Here is a 20,238-nt window from a genome sequence, read left to right as displayed (position 1 = left end):
CATCGTGTAATTGAGCTTTTAAGAACTATGTGTTTTTCTGTCTTACGTCAGTATTAACTTCTTATATGCTGTAAAAGATGTTAAATTTGCGCACAGTTTTAGGACACCTGCGGTGTAAAGATGAGGTGTTGTCTTTGGACTGAAATCCCACACCGTATTTTAGATTTTGCCTGAGCACACAGGCGGCCAGGATCCAAACTTGAGTGTGACTCCACACCCTGTTTTCCGTGGAGCCGGTGGAGATCCAGCCCTGCCTTCAACACGCTGCTCTCTTACGTCCCGTCCGTGAACAGTGAGCTGGCCGCGGTGGAGATTTCTCCTTCTGGCCGGGATCTTATCTTTTCTCCAACTGAGCTCTTTCTGGTCTTTTCCGCGCTTGACATATATTGGGGTAGTAAAGTCAGCGCTTCGGTGCTCAGTCGCCTGCAAATCTTTTTGTCCTTGTGCTGCGCCTCCGTGGCAATGGATTGATTTCGGTGTTTTTTCTCCGACCTCTGCCTCGACCAAGTTGAGAAAACAGTCTCTCTAACCTGCGGCTCTCTCTTTCCAGCTACATGTTTCACCCGGCCAGTTTTAAAAGTACCTGGCTCTGGATGTTTCTGCACATTTTAGGACTTTGAACTTTTTTTCTCCGCTTGTGCAGTTACAGGAGGTGGCCGGGGATTTTAAGGATTTTTTTTAATTTTTTTTTTTTTTTAAATCTTCTCCGGGGTTCCTGAAGCCTGCAAAGATTTATTTGTGAAAAGTGATGGCCGAGCGGGGAGCTCTGTCGCTCCTCTCTCTCCTCTGTCTCACCTTCCTCTACCCGGAGACCGCCGCGGCAAAGCATGTCGACAAAGGTAAATACCTTAATACACTGCTAGTTGTTCTACGGTATGTCTGCTTCTTTACGCCTCGTTTTAAGAAACCTACCGACATTGTATCACGAGTTGTAATAAAAGAAACACACGGAATGCAAGCTGTTGGCTTTGAAAATCCGACGTGGAGCTAGGTAACTGTTAGCTAATTCTGCTGTGTTTAGGTCTGCTACTCTTTCACCATTTGCGCAACTTTTAAAAGTAGGCTACTTTTCCATAACAGGCACACTATTTACTCCTAGACCAGCCCTGTTTTAAAGCAGTAAAACAACACGCTTTTTCCACTCCGTCCTTTTGTCTGCACAGTGAGGCAGAACTGCTGCTAGATTTCTGTTTGTCTTTCCAATGATTCGTAGACATGCTGTATAGCCTAGTTGTTTCACAAATGTGTCTTTGAGTTATGTGCATTTGGATTTGAAAGGCCAAGTAACGCATTTTGTTTGAATGAATTAAGACCATCCATCTACCTGTGCTTGAATGGCTCTGTGGTCATGGAAATGCAAAAGGATGGCAGGAACTTGAATGTGAAAAAAAATACAAAGAGTCATTAGTGCTCACTGTCAGGTAATACGCTAGCATCATCAGTCCAGCAGACATCTCATTACCTGGGCGTCAATATATGTTGAGCTGATGGATAAACAGACCCCAATTCATTTGCTTCTGTTAATTGTTTTTAAGTGAGGGCAATGCACTGCAGCCTCTGTCTTATTCCAACTGGTGGTATATTCTGTAGTGAGATATTTCACAGATATTAGAGGTGATTTCTTGATATTGTAGACTATTGAATGGTCTGGTTAAATGGACTGTGAGTCTAATAAATGGACTGTGAGTCTAATAATAAAGGTTATCTATCTATCTATTGATTTGAGTCTGTATGTTTAAGCATTCTCCCCACAATCTATGGTAAGCACTCCCAAGCCATGAGTGCCTAAATGGGAGAGCCATGAGTAAAAAAAAAAAAAAGTCTTTCCAGCAGTCATTGGAGTGCACAGCTCCAGCACATATCACATACCCCATCGTGACAGAGTCACATCTTTATCATTTAAGCTGTTAGACGCTATCAAACACAACAGCATGTGGTCTGGAAAATTGTGAATATAACTGACTCTTGTGCAACATGGCCCAGTTTTTCTCGTGATATGCAATATAGTTGTGTGTCAAAAAAGGCAGTCCATGTGCCTTTGAAACCTGGTTGTTTATTTTAAGTAGAATGAATGTGCATAGAAGGCAGGCCTTGGAGTGACAGGCCTGTGCTAGCTGTTGGGCTCTCTTGCGTGTGAAGCCTGATGAAAGACCCTCTCCTGCATGAAAAGTGTTCTGCAGTGGTGGAAGGAAAGAGCGAGAGAGCCCCTCCTTGGCTTTGCTGGAGATCAGTACAAAAGAGAGAAATGGGGGTAGGGTGAAACAGGCTGACTGTCTGGAAAGTAATAAAACCAGGAGATTAAGGGGACCAGGGAGTTCCTTTGGGAGCTTTGATTGATTCCAGAGAATTGGACTGGGACCCACACGCAGAAAGAGTCTCAAATTACTAATTGTGGGGTCCCCTTCTCTGAAAATATCTGTTTATTCAAAACACATTTCTTTGAGGTCCTGGCTGTGGTCAGAACTTATCTTTCTTAAAGCTGTCAGAGTTGCAGCCCTGACTTAAAGAGTTTCAGTCTCATTTAGTTTGGGGACAGATATAATGGGTATAGTCTGGAATAATAAGTTCAGCCTAACTGCCGCTGTTTTTTACCACTGCTTCCTCTGTAGCTCTTACAAGTTGTTAGCGGTGTTTAAAAATGTCTCAAAAAGTTTGGCTTTTGTAGACTGCTCCCTGTTAGGAGGAGTGTAAAATCCATTTAGGCTCTATCTTATCTCTGTAATCCTGCTGGGAGGGAATAGTGTGCTGATTTGTCTCCCAGCGGACAATGCAAATAACTTGCTGATATGTGTAAACATTTGGCAACCCTCTCTGCTCTTACAGACCACTCACCAGGGTTTTATCCTCCTCACAGACCACCTTAGATGCGATATTGCCCAGACTTTATAAACAACTGTTGTTTTCTTTGGCTCATATAAGGTCTTCTGTGGACTCTGCTGCTAAGAACATAATTTACCACCTTTGTGTTGTTGTGTTTGGAAAGCCCTGGTGGTCCTACATCCTAGTTAGAGGGGGGAAAAAGAAGTAGGAAGGCGTAAAGTTGGGTCTTATTCATCCTGAATATCAAGAATAATTCCGTTATCGGTCATGGTGTGCCGAGTTGAGAGGGGGTGTCATCGTGCAGAGTCACCTGCTGTCTCTGCCGTATAGAGCATCCTGTTTACTGATCATTTATTTATGCTCATAAAGTCCTAATGACCTTCATCCACAGAGAGACGGATAATTGCACGCTTGGCCAAGTTTTTGATTCATCTGTTTCACTAATGAAACCACCCCCATTAAGAAAATGCTCCTGATCTGCTATGGACACTGATGCGGAGGCTCCCTTTGTTGAAGCTCTGTGTCCTCGCTTAAGAGGTGGTGTGGCGAGGTCACGGTTGAAAATAACAACTTGTTTTTGTCCAGGGTTTGCAGGGGTCGGGGGGGGGGGGGTTAATATGACAGCAATCATTGAAATAATTTGCCCTAACTGTCACAGCAGTTTTTCACATGTAATTGACAGGGAGGAAAGGTAGATCAATATCCTCTGAATAGATGGCATGACATCTGCTGTTGCATCTTTTTAGTGAGGGGGGGGGGGGGGGCAGTGTAATCACCGGCTTTCAGCTGACTATTGTGGGAAAGTAATTTGACTATTGGCTGTTATTTCATCTGAAAAAAGGCTCTCCACTTTGTCGATTTGCTCATATATTTCTGTTATTCCAAACCGTGCCTACAGTGTTGGCTGAACTGCAGGATTTTTGTAGACTTAGTGCAGTTAAAACTATATCAAGGCACCGTGGAAATAATGCACGCCTTGAAACGCACATGGTTTGATCCCATTTCTCAACCTATCAAACTTTCACGCATCAGCTGTTAGTGTGGAGGTGTAATGCGTGTACACCAGATTGAATGTACATTAATTCTCTCTACCATACTCCATACATTTGAATCCAGTATTCCCTATGTTTATTGATTGCTGTTCAGCATGATGTTTGAATCTGTTTCTCTAACTGGCATTGTTAGCCCCCTGTGTATTTGAGACATGTAGTCCGGGCTGGCTAGTTGGTTGCTCGTCATAGTGAAGGGAGGGCTGTTTTGAGTGGGGAGAAGCCAAGGGTCATGGTCTACAAAACCCAGAGCGGATCATGGAGTAGAAGGCAGGCTTCTATTCGCCTTCCTTCTAAGATGAAATTGCCTCTATCAGGGCTGCTTATACTTGTGCGGCTCAGAGAAACACGACTGTAATCTGCTTTTCCCGTCTCTCCACTGAAGCCTGTATACCAGCCTCTGATTCTGGTGCACATTCAGTGGCCTTTAAAAAAAGGTCCGTATAAAGTTTCACCTACCTTCAGTTATACGTATTTTTTTTTTTTAGCAGTTGGTTGTGGTTTACCTGAATATAGTCTTGCTTTGCCAGACCCTCCTCCAAAGCGCACTCTAGGAGGGTCTGGCTACTCCACGCAGCATTCGGGGATGGGAGGAAAACGTGCTCTGATTTAATGGCATTTCTTTAAACCAATCACAATCGTCTTGGGCGGTGCTAAGCACCGGAGAAAAGCCGCGGTGCCGCTGCAAAATAGGCTCAGAAGGAACTTGATTTGGTGGAACGTGTGTACGTTCAAAAGTTGTTTTAGTCGTGCGACAGAAAACTCAGATTGGACAGATAGTCTAGCTAGCTGTCTGGATTTACCCTGCAGAGATCTGAGGAGCAGTTAACCATAGTCCTCATAAATCCACCGGAGTTTAAAATGCCAACACAAAGGAAGCCCAAGGCAACAGATATCAGCCTAAATGAGTGAAATCCGGTGGATTTTCCGGCGGCAACGGAGCGATCCCGGAAGTGGAACGTCGTGGATATAGACTAACCTGGATACAACTTTTCAAGAATTCATTGCTTTTTATGTATGTTAGTTGCACTAAAATCTGTTTATCTTATGCATACATTTACCATATTTTCATAAATATTGATATTGGAAAAAAATTATATTGTGAAATTAATTTCAGCCGTATTGCGTTACAGGTATGTTCTCAAAACGTTCTGTGTTTTTATACTCTTTGGGATTGTTGATGGTGAATGTGTCTACACCGGTGTAAAAAGGCACAGAAAACAAATTTTTTTACTATTCGGTAATGTTGGAAACTCCTCTGCCATTCAAACACTGGGTTGAAGTTAACTTGAAATTCTATATTCACCAGCTATGCTGTTTTAATGTTAAATTCCACCTTTTTAAAGCTGCAGTTCCTGGTCCACCAATTCCATCACTTCTACCAGGACATTTTATATGTGCCCGGCAAAGAATAAAGGCTTTTTCAACAAAACACTTCTGCTAATCAATTTCCTTGGGGGGAAACCTGCTCTCTGGACATAGGAAAACACTTTGATATAATATGGTGCAAAAGGGGTATAGGTGTTGTTCTGAACTATCAGTTATCTCTGTACTATAAAAGCCAGTCTATGCGGTGTTATGATTGGTCGGTTCACAAAAAGCGGCTCACATCAAGTGCGCTCCTTTTTTTTTTTTTTTTTTTTTTATATAAAGCTCAACTTCTCTCAGCCTCAGGTGCACCTGCTGTGACTAAAACCATGCCAGACGCACCACCTTTCCAATCCGGCTGCCGTGTGTCTTCTTTGTGTCTGCTGACCCTTTCATGTCAAAACAATAAAAGCTAAAAAAAAAAAAAAGAATTTGAAAAAAGTGTCAAGAGACCATATAGCTGTCCATACTGCCCTGTTTGATGAGTCCTGTGAGACTTTATGGTAACCTAAGGGACGTTACTTCAACAATATTGTTACCTTTTACTGGAGACATAGCTGGAAACATGACTAATTTCCACTGTTCCTTTTTTAGTTTTCTTTTTTACCCAATGCAACATTTCTAATTCACTGTGGTCATGTTGTGCTCTCCAGGCTTCCCTGTTCTGCTGTGATTGAATGATGCTCAGGCTTAATGACCTCTGGGAGAGCAGAGTCTTTTCAGTTTCCATGGAGCTGACGCACACAGCAGCAGTGCAAAGCATACAAAGAAGACACTGAAATTATGGCTACATGTCAATAACGCTCTAGTTTGGCATCTCTTTCATTACGCTGCTGTGCACTTCAGCTATAAGTCGACTTCTGTCGGGCTCTGGAGAACTACGCTGGTCAAGCTCTGCTCCTCGAGGCTCGCTACCATCTTGCAGTTTTTGGGGCATGGTTTTGAATTTGTAACAGAATTTCCACGAGTGTAGTTACAGACTGTTTTGGACATCTTTAAAATCTTGAAACCATCTGAATAGACGTGAAGCCGTATTGATAACATCTTTTCAAGTCCTTATCTTGTGACAGGGCCTTTTGACTAAACGTTCTTACACACATTTCTTAAACTATGGGTTGTTTTTAGGGGTGTGCAAAAAAATTGATTCACATTCGAATCGCGATTCGAGCTCTTAGAGAAAATCTGACTGAAATCACTGACCATTACGCAAGCAATAATTTATTTAGAAAAATACAATGTTTCGGTCTTAGACCTTCATCAGGTAAATGCTCTACAGATTCAAAATCGATACATAGAATTCCAAAAATCGATTGTTTCAATTTTTTTTTTTTTTTTACTTGTATGTCTACTGCCATCACATGGGAAAAGTAACTACATTTACATACTGTCAATCGTTTTTTTTAATCGAGAATCGTTTTTGAATCGAATCTTCAGCCTAAAAATCGATATCAAATCGAATCGTGACATTTTCTGAATCGTGCACCCCTAGTAGTTTTGTATTGCAATGGGCTTGGCATTATACATAAAGAATTTATGTTAAACCAAAACAAATAATTGTTTAAACCATTCTGCCATGCAAAGCTTTTACCAGGGCAGCACACAAAACGGCCAAAAAGACTTGTAAGTGAAGGTTGCATTGAGTAGCAAGTGGTAGTCTTGTAGCATTACATGTTCCATAATATTTATGTTCTGCTAGAATGCAGTCATAGTTGGTCATGTTCTTGAGGACAGCGTGGCATTGTCCAGTCTTTTACTGCATACAGAAAAGCTGCAGTAGGCATGCTACCGTGTTTCAGTGCACGTACTTTATATTTGCCGCGCGACGGCAGCAAATGGCAGTCAGTGTATTGACGTTAGATTTAAGTAGTGTACTGCAAGCAAAGAAGTATTTTCCGGCCTGGCATTCATGCAAAACCTTGAAGGAATGAGCTTTGTGGCCCTTCCAAAGGAATCGTTATAAAAGCACAGCAGGACAGTGAGGACTTTTTTCCCTGAAAACTTTCCTCAAACTTTAGCTATTTTGGTTTTGCCGAGCTCCTGTCGTGGTGTCTCCTGTCGGTAGTGGCAGCTGCATAGGATTATGACACATGCAAGCTGTGCTTGTCAGATGAGCCTGGACTAATGAGTGCAAGGCTCGGTTATACACTGAACTGTTTTTACAGCCCTGGGGGGCATATTACAGACATTTCCTATTCAGATAAGATCAAGCCTTTTTTAAATGTTTGAATTTCTTTTTTCTTTTTTTTCTTTTTTTTATGATTTAACAATATTCTTATTTTTAACAAAATACAAAACATACAACTCGCGACATGAACAAATCCCCTCTTTCCGTCATCACCACCAACCCAGACAAAAATCAAGGAAAGATGACGGTAACTAACTACAATATTCTAGACCATTCAACAAAATAGTAACAAAATATACCATAAACCAAATAAACGTGTATTAAATGACAAAACCATAAGCCAAATGTTTGAATTTTTAAATCCTCTAAATCAGCGTTTCCCAAACTTTTTACAGTCCTGTCCCCCTTCAGACTTTGAACCCCCCCCCACCTCTGTACTCCTCTATGAAATCCTTTTTCACGTACCCCCTACTTCACTTTGCGTACACATGTCCCAGTTTGGGAACCAATGTTCTAAATAGTTTTATTTTTACGTTTTGTGAATCACAGTCTAGTTGACATTTTATGACTAGTTGAAGGACAAGGCTAGCTTTGTATTGTGTTTGTATTTTGAGGGGAGGCAACATTTAAATGAATGAATTCATATTCAGGCATCTTGCTCCAAGTGCGCTCTCGCTGCGCAAAGTATTAGAAGCATCACGATGTCTGTCGTGACACCACAATGGCCGACAGCCATCGTCGATGAACGATGACATCATCCATTGGACCAACCCTAGCAGGAGCGCTTTCGAATGACAGATAAGCAGCTCAGGCTTTACTCAATGAGTGTAAACTACACAAAGAACAGATGAGAGTAGTTGACATGTTGTTTTGCCAATTCCCTTAGATTTTGGCAACTCATTGCCTAATCGGTTGTTAATCTAAAGAACCTTGTGTGTGTATATATATATAATTAGCGTAATGAATATTTGATGTAATTGTGAGGTGGCTGGTTTCATTCCTGGCAGCAGTACTTGTTGTAAATTAAGAGACTTGAAAGACTGATTAATAACCTTCATTTGGTTGCACCGCTCCTGCTGGAGTTCCAACATCCTGCAGCTCTCAGGCATTAATTCATTCTCTACCGTCTTCTTTGGAGAGCGTCCAGGGTGTGATGAATTAACCTGAAAGTCTTCTCTATGGCGTAGGGGTGTGACGAGATACTCAGCTCACAAGACGAGGCAACAAACAGAAGAGACGAGATTTTAACACTATTTTAAAGAAAACTTAATTATGAAATATCCAGACTGATCTCAATAAGTGGCGTATGAATAACATGCCAATTCATATGCCGTTTTTGCGTGTTATCAAGACGCATAATTGTTTTTTAGCGTGTTTATCAACGCCGTTTGGCCTCCATTGACCTACATTACATGTGAATTATCGCCGTAGCGTGTAGTACGAAAGGACGGAGGGCCGCGGAGGGAACAAGGGACTTTCACCCGGGAGAGCCAGGATCGCGTCCCGCGTGTGGCTTTTTAAATTTTTTTTTAATAAAGCCTTCCCCAATGTTCTTTTCCTAAACTCAACCGTTTATTGTTTTCCTAAGCGTGTGACTTTATTCACTGTTGTGCTTTTGTCGTTTTTGAGTGTTACTAAAGCCTTTCCCAATGTTCTTTCCCTAAACCCAACCTTTTTTTGACGTTTTGACGTTCTCACGATAACACGCATGTATGTTTACAGCCGCTGTATACAGCGTAGACGTACACGTGGATAGCTCAAAATGCGTACAGATAACACGCCATTTGGCTTTATGAAAGTGCCGTGTATGTTTGCCCAAAGTCATGATGCCATGTTGGAAATATCACATTCAATCGAAAGTCACAAAATGAAAAATGAGCACCTTGAAAGGTTTTGCCACGAACTCCGATGGCTTCTCTCCTGCATAACTAACCTCTTCAGACCTAATAACTGCGGCGTCCCTCTCTCTTCCAAACCCGTCCCTACAACCTATTAAATCAAATAATTACTAATTTCTTACACAGCACTGTAACTTCTATTCTTAGCCTGTTTTATTTTTATGACCGTTTTATTTTTTGGGCATTTTTAGGCCTTTTATTTGTGTTGAAGAAATGAAAGGGGAGAGAGAGGGGGAATGACATGCAGCAAAGGGTCGGAGTCTAACCCGGGCCCGCTGCGTCAAGAAGTAAACCTCTATATATGGGCGCCCGCTCTACCAACTGAGCTATCCGGGCTCCCATTTATGACCACTTTTAATTGCTCTTTAATGTTTAATTTAAAGCACTTTTAATTACCTTGTTGCTGAAAGGTGCTATAGAAATAAAGTTGCCTTGCCCTACAGCCTCAGCCTGTCAGTCTGTCCCCAGGGCTTATGAACACTTTTGTCTTATGTCTGTCAGTCAGTCACCGGGGCAATAGGGTACACCTATCTGTCTCGGAAGTGTTAGCTGCACGGTGATCTCGCTATGATATTATATTATATTATATTATATTATACTGCAACAAACTGTGTCTGTGCGAAGTTTTGAAAACTGTAACCACCTTTACTGGGTCTCACTTGTGTACTATCGGGGGACAACTTTTAACCTGGACGAGAAATATCGTAACGTTTTAATGTCACGAGATCTGTACTATGGTGTAGTGCAGTTGTTAAGCAGCATGTGCTTAAAGGAGAATGCAAGCAAACGAAAAGCAGTGCAACTTAACCAATATAATGATTTTTGTTCATTAGAATTGTCCAGCATGGATGGTGCAAATTGAATCGTGTTGTTCCTAACACAGGATTGTTTTTTTTATGGATCCTGTGTCCTTCTGTGCCCTGGCAATACAAGTTGACTGGGACTGAACTATTCCATTCACCAAATCATCTTGTGTTGTTGTTTTTAACATCAAACGCTGTCCTCTTCCCTTTATCCATCATGTTACTGGTGCTAGGTTTACCAGTATGTGTATGTGGGATAAATCGTACACTTACCCATAAAGTATCAATCACCCATGTACACATAGAGCCTCGCAGCCTTCATTCAGTCAAAGGAACTTTTCATGTGCTGAAAGGGTGTGGGGGCAGTCAGTCACAGAGAGAGGATTGTGAGCACTGCTCGATTGAGCTGGCTGCCATCATCTGGTGCCTGGCCTGTGGTTCTTGGCAGCTTTAGACATGGTGGGATGTGTGTGTGTGTATATGTTTGGGTGGGTATTTGTATAGGCGTATGCCACCCATCTGGGGTTGAACAGATGTTTTTATCAACAAGGTTCAGAGAGTTTCCCGACTTGAACTCCCTCTCTAGCAAAAAAAAAAAAAAACACTTTACCTACTTTCACTGAGAAGAAAGGTGGAAATTAGACTATTTTGATTTAGCCTCGAGTTGAATCTGTGTAGCAGCTAGCAGCCTTGGTGGCATTGATTCAGTATTACGCAGCGAGCACATATTTTAAGAAACAAAAAGGGACGGAAGCACGCACTGATTGCCATACCGCTTATATTATTTTAGGCAAAAGTTTTATTGTCGAGGTCTTTATTTGGTTAAGGACAACATTACAACTTTGCACGCAGCTGTGAATTGCAAGAAGGTTGGTATTTGTGTGGAGTGGGTTTGTCAAAAAACTTTTTGATTTCTAAAAATGTACTTTGAGTATAGATTTTATAAGATTCACGTAAACTAAAACTTGATGACTTTTCTATTGGAAAATATTGACGCGCCCTGGCAAGCCCTGTTTAGACTTTTTTACGCAATTTTCTTAGATGGCACACTTAACCCATTTCAATACCAGTGCTCAACTCCAACCAAGATTTGTAATTATGGTGTCTTTTCAATAGATAATGAGCTGCTCCAACTTTGGTAAGTAGTGCCAGAAACAAGTGTCTGTATTTTTTCCAACATTTTCTTGGTCTGTTTTACAAGGAAACACTTGGTTTGTCCGTTTTCTGTAGTAGAAATCCATAGAAACCTCTTAACTTTCAATCATAGGAGGCATAGTGTGTTTAGGCTTCAGCAAGAATAGAGGGTGTCATTTTTTTTTTTTAAATCCAACACAGTACTTTTCCATGGCACTGTCTCAGCATGTGAAGCCCCGCAGTGTTATGGATGGTTGAGCCTCAGACATTAAGTTTAAACAGTTTAGGGTTTACAGTTAAGACCAGCGGAGGCTCTGTGCTAGTCATGTAGATACCAACTTGTGTTCCTAGTTCCCTTTTTGGAGCCTCTCCAGTCAACCTCCCATGTTTTATTTGGATTTCACCTGCTTCTATGGTGACCCCTGGAAAATTCTCCTGGTATTAACTGATGTTTCTGCTGCTAAATCCAAGCTGAAATGATTCTTTGAAAAGTTCAGCATTAGATAGAGGCTCCTTTGTGCCGTTGGGAGCTCCCCTTTGGCATGGGGCTCCACTGACTGCAGAGACTTCTTACCATGTTATTGGAGCCAGTTCCTCTTCAACTCTGAGCTCATCGAAAGCTAACAAGAGGTCAGGAGAGGAAGCTGAAATGGTGAAATTACTGCTTTAAGCTTTTTTAATACATTGCCATGATGTAATGGAATTCTGAATTTTTTGGCCCTTCACAGTTGAATAAATGCGTCTTTCAGCGGCACTTACTTGACAAATGATGGCTTTTCGTTTTTAATATAAATGATACACAGCTCTAACACAAAATAAGCTTTCACTTGGCATTAGAACATGCTAATTGTGCCTTGAAATTTGATTGACTGTACAACTATGCTATTTTTTTTTTTTTTTTTACTGTTGATGAAAATGTCAAGCCTTAAAGTAAAAAATAGTTTAGCTAGCTGTGTTTTATTTTTTTTATTTATTTTTTGCTGCCTCCAGCTTCTTTTGAAACGAAATTAATTTTCTGGCTGCATGCCGAGAATCAAAAACACCACACCTTCGACGTTCTGTGTGTGTGTCGCGTCAGGTCACGGCAGTTTCCTGCGGCGTCGCTATGACAACCAGCCACGCTCGGCTCACGCCTGAGGCAGTACTGAATCTGTAATGGAAAAAGGGAGGACGGGCCACCGCGGCTGAGCCGTGCTGGTACTAGCAGCGGGTAAGCGCCATCATTTTGTTCACTTTATTTGGCACTTAGCCAAAATTACACATACAGTACAGCTGGGTTTCAATTGCTGTTGGATAAAGCTGTACAGAACCTGAGAGCAGCATCTGGGGCAACAGTCTCTTGAGCTGTGTCTAAATACAGACACGACCTTCCCCTGTCTGACACGGAGGAGGATGAGCGTGGTGAGGCAGGTGGAGGCAGGCCCATAAACTCCTAGAGGTGAGGATTTTCGTCCAGCTTGAAGTGTACACAACGGGCAGTGATGGAAGGCAGCTGCATCAATTCCCTCTGATTCCTTAACCATTGTCCCTTGAACCTTGACTCCACTCGCTTCCCCCCGCCCAGCCTGCGACAGGTCACTCAGCCACCGCACCGGCATGGCTGCAAAATGGATGGCGGCCAGCAGGGAGCACTTCTGGAGGAATAGCAGGCGAGCAGCATTCCATCACAGGACCTCGAGACACAGATGTCATATGAGACACGAGGGACGTGTTTGGAGTGGGGGATGGGCTGGGAGGGCCAATGGCAGAGGTTTTGGCATGGTGGGGCAGTAATGGGGTGGGATAGCAAGCCAGCTGCCACCAACAGAGTCTTAATGAGGTGTCCCATCAAGAACACAGGGAGATGAACATTAATGACTACAGCTCAACTTGTCTGTTCATTTATTCCCTCCTTTTCAATCACGCTAGGATGAGGTGCGTGGCATGTTTGGGCACACGGTAATTGAGTTTTTCTTCCAAGCCTGATTTTAAAATGTGGCTAGCCTTTTACGTAATAGGGCTGCAACTACTGCAACAATTTACTTTCAATATTTTCTGATGAGTTGATTGATCGTTTAGTCCATAAAGTCAGGAATTTCCCAGAGCCCATTTGCTTCTTTTGTGTGACCAATGGCACAAAACCCACAGATATTCAATTTATTCTGATATAAAACAGAAAAGCAGTGAATCCTCACATTTGAGAAGCTGCAACCAGCAATGTTTTTTTTTTTTTTTTTTCCCCCATTTGCTTCTTTTGGCTTGATAAGATTTGAATGATTATTGAATCAAAAATGGTGCAGTGTGGATGCATGGATTGGAGATGCATGATTGCCATAATCAGATTGTGTGGATGCATAGAATTAGACTCTTTGGCCTTTTATGAACAAATAAATACATTGGCTTAATGAGTGAAGTAACAGCCAGTGAAATGATCATGTGGATTTGGATCCCAGATTCAGCAGCAGTATTTTTTTTTTTTTCTCAACAAAATGTGAAACTCTGCTCATCAAATATTAGCTTTTCAACATGAACAACAGGCAGTGAAACGATGCAATAATAACCAATGGTAGAACCATTACTGAAAATGTGAATATGTAAATTTCTCTCGGGAAGGACAGTGAGTTCATTTATAACATTTTCTCTGCAACCAGACTTGAATTACCGGTCGGGGAAATAATGCAAAATGCTCTTTCTGCTTTCATACTTCATTCACCTGGCGTGGTCTAAATTAGTCCTGAGTGCATTAGTATGTCATTCAGGCTTTCAGGACACCTGCTGAACAAATTCACTCAAAGAACACACACACACACACACACACACACACACACACACACACACACACACACACACACACACACACAGCAAGATCCCCAAATATGTCCTGCAGTCTGTTTGTGCCATATGCCGTATAATATCGAAGTGAAGTGTAGCAAGTCTCAATAAAAATTCACCCAACATTATCTAATTAAGCAGGTGTGAAAGCAGCTTAATTCAAGTCGGTTTTGGCACTTCTCACTGGTCCATGTTCAGCATGAAGTAACACGTTATTCATCTTAAAGATGCGAATACTTTCGTTAAGCTGGGGACCAAGTTGCACACTTTCATTTCTCCTCAAAAGAAGATGTCAGAAGTGGTCTTGAGTTATAAAGGGGGGGGGTGGTTTTATTAGCCACCGCTTGCCTGTGGGGTGCTTTTTGTTGGAGAGTGACAGGGGGCTTAATAATGAAGCTCTAACCCAATGAGCCCTGAATCAGTGGAGCCCCTCTTCCCATTCTTTGTCCTTCTCCCAATCCCCCCACAGTGCCACTGCATTCCCAGCCTGGCGGGGCAGTGTCTCTGGGCCAGGGCCATGTCACGCACCCCTTTTGGCCCAAATGGCCGTGGTGGTGGTGGGGGGGAGGGGTCAGGGGTTCAAGTGCTCCCCGTGGGGCGATGCGTAGGATGCGTAGGATGCCTAGCGACGCCGTGGCTTGGTCTCTGCACTGGCTACATCTGTAATTAATTTCTAATGAGAAAGAAATTGGCTGACCTCGCAATAGCTAGGCTTTTGGCTCTAGCTCACTATTACTGCCCCTTTCCCATCTTGGCTTTCTCTCACACAGACTTCAAAGAAGAGGAGAGGATAGCCCCTCCTGGCTTAACGCTGATAGTGAACCGCTCAGAGAACATTCCTCGCGTGCTAGACAGAGGAACACAGAGAGAGAGACACAGCGTGGATTTTATAGGCTGTGTTTCTGCTAGTGCCACACATACCTGTGGTTCATGGGTTTGATGTAGAAGGTTAACTGTTTCCTATGTAACATAGGGTAGCGTACCAAATTCGGTACTTTTTTAGGTACCGACCAAATCACGTCGGTACTATCGAGGACTGATTCACGGGGCTGAGCTCTGACACACGCCGAGCTGCGGATGGAGCAAAATTGTTGCCTGGGCAGTTCAGGTCACAGTAAGTCACCGCAATGGCGGTAAAGCGGTTGCAAGTGTGGTCACAGTTTTCAAAACTCCACGCAGACAGTTGTTGTTGTTGGACGGAAAGTAGCTTGAGTAGCTGAATTGGTATCAAGAAAAGTATTCAGGAATCGGTGTCACAGTATCGGTAATGGTACCAGGTTTTTGAACGATACCCATCCCTACACATAACCTGTAAATATGACAGCTTTGGAATATTTGATAGCTTTTGATAGCGCTTGCAGTCAGTGTTAAGGTAGGTTTAACACCTCACAGGGCTACCTCTTTGAAAATGCCAGTTAAAGGAACAAAACATGATCTTCCCATTCAAAGATACTTCATGAAAAGCACAGTGTGTTGTCGTTTTTTTGGCCAACGTGGCGGCAGTCTGTATCAATAAGATTTCCTGAAGGGAAACAATTGTGTGAAATGCAGGAAGCCATTGGGAAGCCAGGGACTCATGTCTCTCCCTGCTGAGTAAATAGTGTCTGGGCCTTTCCCCCCCCCACATTTCATCCACTTTTGAATGAGCCCAGCACTTGTAACAATAAAGGCAGGAAATGAACTGTACTCACACAGGAGCGTGCAGGATGCTCATTGTGTTCCTAATTGACCAAACTAGGTTGGGTGGTGAAAGCAGGCTTTTCTCTAGTTGGAAATAGCTCAAAGGTAGAATAAGGTAGGTGTGGTCCAAAAAGCAGCTAATGAGTTAGTATTTCATTGCATAATTTTAGATTTTCTTGGCCGTGTCCTCTCTGACCCAGTTTGTGTGAAATTGAAGCTCACAAGCTCACAGATCCATGACTGCCTAGTGCAGGCTTGCATTACTTACATGCAGCAGATGGCACACACATGTGAGTGTGTGATGGAAAAAATATTAGTACGTAAGAAAACAAACACATTGTGTTTTTGTGGTGCAGTATAGAGCTCAACAGTGTGGTTCCGGAAGTACATATTGCATTCATATTCTGCAAAAGGATTGTTAGCCATAATGTCTCAACCATCCTAGGTAGACTGATAGAGGAGACACACCAGCCCGATAATCGGCCGTCGGACCGTCTGGCGAGGTCAGTGATTCGAGTCTGTTCGGTGTGTCCCGTGCCGTCGGCCATCCGAGGAGCCGTCGGCCTTCATTTGGGCCGACCCGACATGTTCAGTCTGGAGACAGGGCAGTCGGGACTCACCCGGAAAAGGGGAGCGGATGAGCCGCTCAAAATCTGACGAAAATCTTTTAAACTGACCTTTGTCAATCTGAAATGAAGACAGATTCAGAAACTGCACGGCCTATTTCTCGCTTAAAATGTTTTCAGAAACACGTTTCGGTGAATTATTTTAGTACAATATGAGATCGTATTCTGAACAAGCCGCCATGACAGTCTGGCCGTGAATTTCCGGAGAAAAAAGAACCACGTGACACGTTCGCCCAATCAGCTACCGGTTTTCATTTTCTGGGAAATAATCATGGAAACAATACAGAGCAGCGCTGCCTGCTGCTATGGAGACGTATTACGTTTCGCGCACGCGCAGAGCGTACGCTCAAGTCGGCATCGCCTCAGTGTGTTCTGAGGCATTTTTTGGACCTCGGGGACCCGACTGATCAGTCCGACTGGCTTTTCTGCTGACGGTCGGCCCGTCTGGTTGGTGTGTCAGGGCCTTTACCATGAGCTATGAGTTGTGTACTATTGTGAAACAATGGTTTATGCCTCTGTAGAAGGCACAAAACCGGATGAAATCAACCTTGTTTTAAGAAAAACATGTTTTGAGAAACTCTACACCACCCACAATCCGAAGTGTAACAGTGACGTCTTTTTATTAGTGGAACTCGCTAACTCGTTACCATGGAAATGTTACCGCACCCACAAACCCGAGAACAGCCAGGAAGCTGCTACCACTGAAGTCTATGATCGTTTATGTACCTTTTTAGCCTTTTTTTCTGTTTTCAAATGTATTTATTTTTCGCCGAATCAAATGTTTTATGGTCCTGATGAGTCTTGTAGCGGGTAGGCTTGGTTCCAGGCTTAAAACTCTTACATCTTATTATACATTTACTCTATACAGGTTATAACCATTTCCTAAAACATCAATGGAGTGGGCGGTCACTGTTGAGCTCTATGTGCTGTGTGAAACCACTTGCAGCCCTCAGTGTCAAGCTGTTTACAATTTACCATCCTCACCTGGCTACAACCTCCACATTTTTCTCTGTGGAATGCAGGTGTGACTCACAGCCAGACAGCGTCACTTGAACTGTCCTCTCAGAAGCCCTCCAGGGGAAAGTTGTTTTGCTCTTGAGTAGAGCATTTGTGTATTTGAGCTGACCTGCATTCAGAGAAGATTGGTTATGTAGTTGGGATTTAGGTTACTACTTCCAATCCTACTACTCATTAGACAAAATTTGATTGTGTGCGATTGTGTGTTAATGCCCACTTTCTCCCCAGAGCCATTAGCTTTTCCTTCCATAAGCATCTGCTATGTTTTAAGGTAATATGTATACCAATTATGCACCAAGAATCCAATGAACCAGTATCCATATTGCCATTCTGGTTTAATTGTTGGGTTAGGGATCAGTGGTTATCTGGCCCACATTTTGGGCTTAGTGTAATTGATATTTGGTTTACCCCTAGATTAAGTGACAACTAAGCAGGTTAGCATTAAGGATTTTCCCAGATTAATTCCAGGAGTCCAATCTGAGTGGGCTGACCACTCTCCCTGTATGATCCCAAACGTCTGCTTTACCTGGGATTTACTAGCATATGAAAAGGAAATGAGATCAGAGTTGGTGATAAATCCTGCAGCTAAGCCTCCCTTTGAGAAAATGAGATGCACACATGGCTCCGTCAGTCACCAGCCGCTCATTTCCGATAAATTGATTTTTGGTGCTCAGGTGATGAGAGGTTGGGTAGTCCTTCAGAGTGCAGCTTTGTCAACTAATGTCACGGTCACTTTGGCCGTGCATTTCCTTTATTTGCTCTCTTGTCTCTAATGATATGTGATGCAGCTTTGCAGTGACTTGTTTTGTATTGTGGCATGTGAAGAAATGTGTTCCAGTAAGGCCATCTTCCCTTTGTTGTAGTCCATTTAGCCTCAAGTGGTATGTTATACTTCACACCAAGAGCTGTTGCACTACGCTAGACATTCACACTGTGTCCACAGACTGTTTGGGTCCCCATGTCCCAGCAGATTTGCAAGCAACTAATTTAGGAGTGGTTAAGTGATTTAGCATCTGTTTTTTATGGGACCCTAGTGAGCCACAACTGCCACCCCCCTTCTGCCCATCACTGTCTGTGCCTGTGGCGTCGAGGCTTGCTTTTGAATTTCAATCAGCCCTGGATGCATTGTTGTGTTTATTTGAGGGGGATGGGTTAGATAGGCTGTTAGCAGTAGTATCTGGTTGTGTGCGTCAATCAAATATTCACTGTGACCCATGGGCAGCTCATTGGAGGATAGGTTGGTGTGTTCTCAGGGGGCACAAGGCTTTAACGGCTGCCCGCGGGGGCAAAGCCTACCCTACATTCTTCACACGTCGTCCTCCCTCCCCTCGTCATCCTCCTCCCAACGTGAACACAGGCAGTACAATCAATAACAGCCTCACCCTCCTTCTCCTTCCACCGCCCTACCCCCTTCGACTCCTCCTCTGGTCATCCGCTCCCTGCTTTCCATTTATCAACACAGCGTTTGATGTTGGCTTCATCATTCTCTGTCAACCCCCCCCCCCCCCCCAACACCTCGATGTGTGTAATTGTATTAGATTCGTCATGGTGGCGCATTTATTTGGCCCGCCCCGGCTGGTATTGGGCCAAAGGGCTTCTTTTCCATGTACCTTCAACCCCAGACACTAGTTTTAAGTATGCTAATTCAAATTTATTTCCATGTGGCATTGCAGAGTTGTGGTTCAGTGGGTTCTCCAGCACCCTAAGGTACATTACGTGTTTTATTAAAGACAGTTTTTTCCTTTTCCTGATTCCCATTGTTCCAACCACCATTCTTCTCTTCTTACCAGGCAATGAGGCGTAAGTGTTGAGCTTACATTAAAAATCCAAGCCCACAGCAGGCCTGTTGAGTAGGACGAGTGGAAATGAGAGAAAAACTCATCTCAAACATAAACGTACACTCGGACAGTGAAGATGCCTGCATTGTTATCACACTGTGAAATATTTCTTGAAATATTAATGGACATTTCTGTCACTTGCGCTCATTCACAGTTTATTTCTCAAAGATTGTGCTCAGTTTGAAAATATTTGACAATAAAAGTTTTTATTGGCCCTGCAAGGAAAGCGTGTGTGTGTGTGTGTGTGTGTGTAAAATCAGAGCTTTGTTGGCAACATTTCCAACGAAGCTCTAATTCCATTTGACTGCATTCACCTTTTGTCTCATCAAATCCCTTCGTCATCTAATGAGTGCTAATTTTCTTTCGTGAGGCTCTTTTGTGCGACCTGTTGTGTGAGGATAATCTCTGGCAAATACATTTCTTGTTTTTGAGAAACAGTGGGATGATGTACTGGGAGAAAGGCGAAAGATGGTGTGCAGAGGAGAATGGGGGGAATGGGAAAGACTTAAGAGGCACAGAGAGAGAATCTGTCTTTGTCGATTACACACGCATTACAACCTTGGCGGCCACATTAGATCTCTTTCTCCATACACCAAACTACCATTAATAATGGATACAGCTCTCTAGCTCTTTTGCTTTCTCTTCCCCTCCCCCCTGCATTGCCCCTCAAGCCATCTACCTCTCTCTCCCTGTCCCCATCTACCCTATCTCCATCCTGTCCTTCCCTTCCCTCCCCCCTCCTCCCTTCCCCCACTGTTTCAGCTATGAGACTGCTAGCCAGCAGCCATGGCAGGTGTGCATACATCATCATGGCGCTGGCCACACAGCCTGCAGCACCCAAACAGTCATCATCAGACAGACACATCCACCTGCCTGGGAAAAAAAAAAAGAACATTGTTGAATAGTTGAGTGTGTGTTTGTTTCCTGTTTTGTAGCAGTTTGTGTTATTTGGGTTTCAATGAGGACATTAGCTTGTTTTGTTTCTCTTGACAGAAAGCTACAGACAATGACAGATGAAAGACAAATACATTCTGTAGAGATATTGAGAATACATTTGAGTGCATACAAG

At 43.0% G+C, this 20,238-nt stretch overlaps 1 protein-coding gene across 16 annotated transcripts in view; it reads left to right on the top strand.

Moving 5' to 3' along the window:
- Nucleotides 1–207: 207 nt before the first annotated feature.
- Nucleotides 208–20,238, top strand: part of neo1a (neogenin 1a) — a 180,034-nt gene continuing 160,003 nt past the window's right edge. For 7 of the 16 annotated variants that reach the window (XM_031290027.2, XM_031290024.2, XM_031290022.2 and 4 more), the window contains exon 1: nucleotides 209–839. In XM_031290027.2, coding sequence (XP_031145887.1) covers nucleotides 749–839 — 91 coding nt within the window. In that variant the 5' untranslated portion in view covers nucleotides 209–748. Of the gene's footprint in view, nucleotides 840–20,238 lie in introns of all 16 variants that reach the window. The other 9 variants (XM_031290021.2, XM_031290029.2, XM_031290019.2 and 6 more) reach the window with 3 other exon arrangements.

The sequence above is a fragment of the Sander lucioperca genome, chromosome 3 (genome assembly GCF_008315115.2).
Source record: "Sander lucioperca isolate FBNREF2018 chromosome 3, SLUC_FBN_1.2, whole genome shotgun sequence".
NCBI lineage: Eukaryota > Metazoa > Chordata > Actinopteri > Perciformes > Percidae > Sander > Sander lucioperca.
The sequence above is the reverse complement of the archived record's forward strand: the minus strand, read 5'-3'. Positions and strand labels throughout refer to the sequence as shown.